The sequence below is a fragment of the Gossypium hirsutum genome, chromosome D07 (assembly GCF_007990345.1).
Source record: "Gossypium hirsutum isolate 1008001.06 chromosome D07, Gossypium_hirsutum_v2.1, whole genome shotgun sequence".
NCBI lineage: Eukaryota > Viridiplantae > Streptophyta > Magnoliopsida > Malvales > Malvaceae > Gossypium > Gossypium hirsutum.
Genome location: NC_053443.1, coordinates 38,918,401 through 38,924,612, shown reverse-complemented (window position 1 = coordinate 38,924,612; position 6,212 = coordinate 38,918,401). Strand labels below are relative to the sequence as shown.

The window sequence follows — 6,212 nt, the reverse complement described above, 5'->3', positions numbered from 1 at the left end:
AAAAAATTGTGTACTTTTTTTCCTTTATTAGGTTTTTATCCCACATGGTTTTTCCTAATAAAGTTTTAATGAGGCACATTATCTACCAATGGACATCCAAGGGGGTGTGTTATGAATATCTTATTAAGTGGATGTCCATCAAGATTAAGATAAGTTTTGATGTACTTTAAATTCTAATAGTCATTAGAAGTAGATCTCTACTTCATTTATACTTCTTATGTCTATAAATAGAGACTTTGGAAAAGCTTTGTAAAGATTTCGATTGATCAATAAAATACACTCTCTTTTACTCTCCTATTTTCTTTGTTCTTTATTTTTTGTCTTTTTATTTTATAACAATGGTTAATATATTTTAAAAAAACCCTTAAAGTAATATACTTTATTTGAACAAATCCTCATACTATTTTTTTAGTTAAATAAGCTCTTTTATCCATGACAGCCTTTAATTTTAATATTAAATTAAAATTATTTTAAAACTTTAAATTAATTTGCATCTTAATATAAATTTAATGAGAATAGTTTATTAAATAAAAATAAAATATTTTTTTTGAAAGTAAAACAAAATATTTTTTTTGTAAATTTCTTGAAAATGTTTTACTTAACACTTAATCACTATTTTGAAATTTCTAATTACTCTTTTAAATTTTATATTGATTTTAAAAATTTATATAACTTATATTGCATCAACAAGAAATTAAGATAATAGCTTGAACTTAAAAATATTTTAAATTTAATATTAAAATTAAGGACTTTTATGGGTAAAATTCATAAGATAGTGGGTTATTTAAGTACAATAATAGTTCAAGGATGCTTAAATAATGTGTAATGATTTACGAGCTTTTTAAATATATTAACCTAATTCAATATGTAATATTCATTTACCTTAATATTAAATGTGATAAAAGAAATCAATATTTTAAACCGGACCAATGATTGAATCGATTAGATCATTAATTCGTTGATTCCATCAATCTGACCATTCAACTGATCTGATTAAAAAACTTTTAAAAATAAAAATAAAAAATAAAAAAGCTTGATTCAACTGATTCAATTAATTTTTTATTCGGTTCAATCGACCCATACCAATTCCCAAGTCAACCGATTCAAAGCTTCTTTCTTGACCGGTACCTAGTCAATTCCTGATCCAACTAGTCTGACCAATCGGTTCAATTCGGTTTGAAAAAGAAAAAGTATTAAGAATTATATGCTTTTGTAATCCTCTTATCAATCATCGTATTAACAAAATAAAATTTTCATATCTTTTACACAATATTCTTGCACAAAAATGTACTAAAATCATTTACTATTTCTTTCTATTTGATTTATCAAATATTATGTTTTAATTTCAAAATTATATTATGTGTATATCAATAGTATCTATCCAAATATTAATATTAATATTAATTTATTAAATATATATTTGTTATTAAATATAATAAATTTGTGCATCGCACATGCAAACTAGTATCTGTATCATGTATATTATAAACGGTCGGCGACATATTGCGAAAGATATTATACAAAATAAGGTTGAAGTCCAAAGTAACAGAAATGAGTTGTCATTTTGATCATCTAAAAACAACTTTAAACAACTTTAGAATTATAAGGATTTCAACAGAAACTCAATACTCGTTACCGGAAAGGCAAATGAATCAATGTTGCTTTTTTATGTAACACCGTCATCCTAACCAGAATTTCGCATAAGGAAAGCCACTATGAATCCCACTAAGGCACCTGCAACAACCTGCACATATATACACTTATGCTTGAATGACTTGTATCTCCCTGGATATTAGAATGCCGAGTACCACCTTATTTAGGTGAAAGAAATCTCATATTACAGCTATTACTCAATTACGCAACAAAACTTAAACGTTGCACTAATATCTCAAACTATTAAGTTATTCTGATTAAGAATCTTAGAGAAATAAAGTAATTTATCTTATTTCCATCTTCGGCACTTTTAACTTCTTGCCTTGCCCACAAAGGCATCTATGACATGTTAGGCTTACAAATGCATTGGATATAAAATAATATACATATGATAGGAATTGGCATATTACTAATGAAGTAACAAGCAGTGCTTGGAACCAATAAGTAATGGTTATTTTAACTACTTGTGCAGTATAAATAGTAGCAGACCTGGAGTGGAGTATGTCCAAGTAATTCACGCAGGGGCCTCACGCTAGACAATGGGTGTTCAGGAGGGAACTCACACACAATTTGATTCAGCAACTGCCAAAATGGAATGAAAATATCAGAACAGTGTCCCCGGGCATCAGAATATATGTGGCTCAAAGGTGAAAAACTTTGAGTCTATGTATCTAGATTAAGACTTACTTCAGCTTGACGCCCAGCGTGAAGTCGGACACCAGATGCATCATACATCACCTGCATGGATTGGAAACTCGTTGACCAAACTCCACACATGAATAACTAATAAGCATGTAAATTATTTTTTCATTGAGAACTAATTTCAAGTTAACATTGGAAGTTCAGAGAATTAAAAAAAATATGAGCATCAATGTCAATGCAGTACAAAGATTTCGATAACAACCTTGACTCCATATTTCAGGCTCTCCCGAAACATGGCGACCTTGGTCTTCCAAACACAGAGCATATGAAAATTGAGGTACTTAACACTAACCTTATAGCATAAAGCTGAATATCAGGTTTTGTCTTCATGCTTTTCTATTCTCTGTTTTTAAGTCATCTAAGCAAGAAGCAAATACCTAAAGTAGCAAAAATAGACACAAATCTACCAGAACTATGATATAATTTACCGCATATACAAACTTCTCTTGAATCGTCCTCCTAAAATATAGCTTTAAGCGGATTTTCTAGAAAGCATATTCTTTAAGCAGCTAATCCCAAGCCTCATAAAGAACTAAAAGAAAACCATAGCTATTTGGGATAAAGGCTCACTTCACCACTGAACTTATATAACCGCTATTTCATACTGAGATCCAATTTCATTTAGCTAACAACAGAACTTTGTATCCAGTTTCATTCAAAAATTTACTACAGAACAAAAATACTTGTCAAATAGTTACTTTCCAAAATAATTATGAATCAGTCTCAACTTGATACAGACATCAAAAACCAATCTCTTAACATCATTATCACTCAAACTAGTTGGAACAAACTAAAATCTTTTGGAAACAAGATAAAATAAAATAAAAATGTTGCAAAAAATAAATAAATAAATACCCACAAAGTGCATCAATGAAAATACTGTAGATTGTGTCAAGAAGACTTAGGATATGTATTGTAATTTGTTAGAATGCAGAATTGCTATGCGACTGTTGAATACAGAAAGGAAAGAGAAAGACAAAGTGTAGCAAAGATTCTCTGGAAGAATGAGAAAAAACCATAGAGATCAACATTGTTAAGGACATGCTGGCAGAAGTGGTGAGGTCTATAGCCATGGCATCAATAAGAGGGAAAAGGAATGTGAGAGAAAAGAAAATTGAAAGTAGGGACTGCCACCAGCAGTATTCCTGCGCCAACAAGAGTGAAAGGGTTCAAGTGAGAGAGATGTTTGTCTCTGTTTCTTTTCATTAACTATTTTTCTGAATTAGATTGCAAAAGGCTATATTCTTATATATGCTGTGCATGAGAATGTCAGAACAAGGAAATGAAAAGTTAGGAAGCACATACAACACATGCCAGAACAACTGCAATAGCAAAAGCCGGTCCTCCCATTCCATCCTGCAAACCTATAGCAACCGCGAGAGCTGTCACAGTTGCAGAGTGTGATGATGGCATCCCACCTGAATCAATCATCCTCTTAGAATCCCATCTCCTTTCTTTAAACCTGAGCATCTAGGAGAAACAAGTTCAAAATTTTGAGCTACTATTCACAAACCACTGAACTTGCTATCAGAACAAAACTAAAAAATCTAATACATTCATCATCAAAAAAGAATAAATATACTAGCTATGCAGGAGAAAAAAAGAAACATGCGGATACACTACAAACTTAAAAGTAAAACCCAAAGGCTAAAACAGAACAAACTTTAATTTCCAGAACCAGGGATGTATTTGTAACTTTTACTTCCAACGGTAGTATAGTCATTTCCCTATTAGAGTCCTCTCATGTGTCTTTGTTTAAGTTAAGTCCTCAATCATATTTGATTTGGTGAAAGACTGCTTTAAATTATTACAAAGTCTCTCATATAAAGTTACTAAGGTCATTACTGGCTTCATATCATAAATGTCCACAATGAGGCACTACACCTTTAAAGGTATTCCTTGCTATTAATGTTTCCCACATGTTTAACAACTCTTGTCAGCAAGGAGACTCAATAGTTTCTCTAGCCTTACTTCTTCTCTTCGTTTTCCACAATATTTATTTGTGTGAAATATCTACCTGCCCTACCAACTTGTTCTTTCATGGGTGGAAAACTTTAGAAAGAAAATATCTACCTTATAACGGTCCTAACTCCTAATTTCAAGATTGCAAACATCATGAGAATCTATCATCTTGAAAAATGAAGACTCTGGCTTTACTTGCACACAGGGAAGAAAAGCAAGCATGGGAGCCCTTTCATAAGGTTGCAACTGCAGTTTTTGGAATTTATATATAGGAGAGACACTGAAATGAAGGGGGTAAAAAAAACCTCTAAGCCTAGACCACCAAGATTGTGAGATATGATGAGCTTAAAATGAGATGAAGTATATTCTTGCTTTACAATTCAATTAAAACAGGTAATTACAAGACCAAGGGAAAAATAAGATGAGGTATATTCTTGCCTTGAAATTCAATTCAAACCCATAATTACAAGACTAAGGGAACCATTATCATATGCTTTCAATGAATCGGAGTCCATTGAAGTTATAGAAGCTAGAAATACAGTACCAGATCCCTTTTTCACAATGCAACCAGATAAGGCACATTGGTAAACATTTTAGTTACCAATGATCAATCGTCAAAACTGCCCCTATGAGACATTACATAAAACAAGTAACCAAAAAAAGAATCAAAACAAGGGTTCCCTAACTAGAGCTAAACAAGTTCTTAGCAGTCAGGGGCAATTGATTAACTAATAAACCAACATTTCTATTTTAAATTCTCACAGTAACTAGTTATGGGTTTTTTTAATGAGCAATTGATAGTTAAAGTGTGTCTCAAAAGCCCTAACCAAAATCAATGATATTCCAAGATACGAGTTCCCAACTTTCGCTTCAAACAACAATAAAGTAACGATTCGCCAAACTTGCAAAAACTGGAATTTGAATTTAATTGAATTTAGTATATTTAATTAAATGCCGCATGAAAATGAGCAAGAAGAAAGAGGAAATACAGAGATTAAGAAAGAACGAACCAATTGGTAAAGAGTTTGAGAAACTGGGCGAGAGCGAAAGCGAGGAAGGCCGTGAGGAGAGGGAGGTTATTAGGAAGCAGATTCGACGACGGAGACGACGCAAATGACGTCGCTCCACCTCCTCTCATCGAGCTCGCATCCGCTGCCATCATCACCTCGTTCATATCCTTCTTTTACTTGCCTTCAATAAAAGTTTGGATCTCTGAGTGTGAGGAAGTCTGGTTGATCTGGATTTGTCAAAGCCTGGCAACCAAAGGCAACAACGATTCAGCGAATTAGCAGCGAAATGAGAAGAAGGAGAAGGTGCAACGATTGTTCCTCAACGAGAATAGGCCCACCTCAGGGCTGGTGTATTATGGCGCTTGCTGTACTGTTTATTGGGATTGAAGGTGGATTAGTGGAGAAGAAAAGATAGAAAAGATAGAAATGATTACTGTTTTTAACTTCGGGTTTATCGCTTTTTTTTTCTTCCAACTCTGTTAACCGGTGTAGACGTTACCTAACATGAAAATTGGGTTAAATATATTATTTAAATTTGTCTATTTCTCCTAGTGATATTTATAGTTTTTTTTCTAGAATGATACTCGAACTTTTTTTCCTCTATTATATTGGTATTCAAACCTAACACTATTACTTTTTTGCTGACGTGCTGACCACTCGCACGATATCACATGTCGTCCTCTTTATATATTTTTTTAATAATTTTTTCTTAATTTTTTTAAATAACAACCTAATGACTAGAATAAAGTTGAGAATCTTTGATATTCTTTAAATTTTTAAAATTTTCATTTGTTTTGTTGCAAATTCTTGAGTTTATCAACAATATCATCAGCAACTATATTCTCTTCTTTAGGGAGGAGAAAGTCGCCATCTCTAAACGCTTTC

The 6,212-nt window shown here is 32.2% G+C and overlaps 1 protein-coding gene across 3 annotated transcripts; it reads right to left on the bottom strand.

Moving 5' to 3' along the window:
• Positions 1 to 1,501: 1,501 nt before the first annotated feature.
• LOC107954757 (uncharacterized membrane protein YuiD) lies at positions 1,502 to 5,842 on the bottom strand. 3 transcript variants are annotated; one of them, XM_016890413.2, is made up of 7 exons: positions 5,666 to 5,842; positions 5,328 to 5,570; positions 3,661 to 3,817; positions 3,372 to 3,500; positions 2,341 to 2,391; positions 2,143 to 2,235; positions 1,502 to 1,744 (listed from the first exon to the last, which is right to left on the bottom strand). In XM_016890413.2, exons 2-7 carry the CDS (start codon positions 5,489 to 5,491, stop codon positions 1,685 to 1,687), a joined length of 654 nt encoding a protein of 217 aa, XP_016745902.1. In that variant the 5' UTR covers positions 5,492 to 5,570; positions 5,666 to 5,842; the 3' UTR covers positions 1,502 to 1,684. The 3 variants fall into 3 exon arrangements, with proteins under 3 accessions (XP_016745902.1, XP_040952541.1, XP_040952542.1); XM_041096607.1 differs by lacking the exon at positions 3,372 to 3,500 and having other exon boundaries at positions 5,666 to 5,826; XM_041096608.1 differs by lacking the exon at positions 1,502 to 1,744 and having other exon boundaries at positions 2,148 to 2,235; positions 3,385 to 3,500; positions 5,666 to 5,826.
• Positions 5,843 to 6,212: the final 370 nt, after the last annotated feature.

Excerpts from the sequence above, each read along its gene's own strand:
- LOC107954757 (XM_016890413.2), bottom strand. The coding sequence starts at position 5,491 with ATGAACGAGGTGATGATGGCAGCGGATGCGAGCTCGATGAGAGGAGGT. Across the intron at positions 3,818-5,327 it reads CTCAAACTCTTTACCAATTG|GTTTAAAGAAAGGAGATGGG; the intron begins GTTCGTTCTTTC and ends CTAGATGCTCAG. Across the intron at positions 2,392-3,371 it reads TAACAATGTTGATCTCTATG|GTGATGTATGATGCATCTGG; the intron begins GTTTTTTCTCAT and ends CAATCCATGCAG.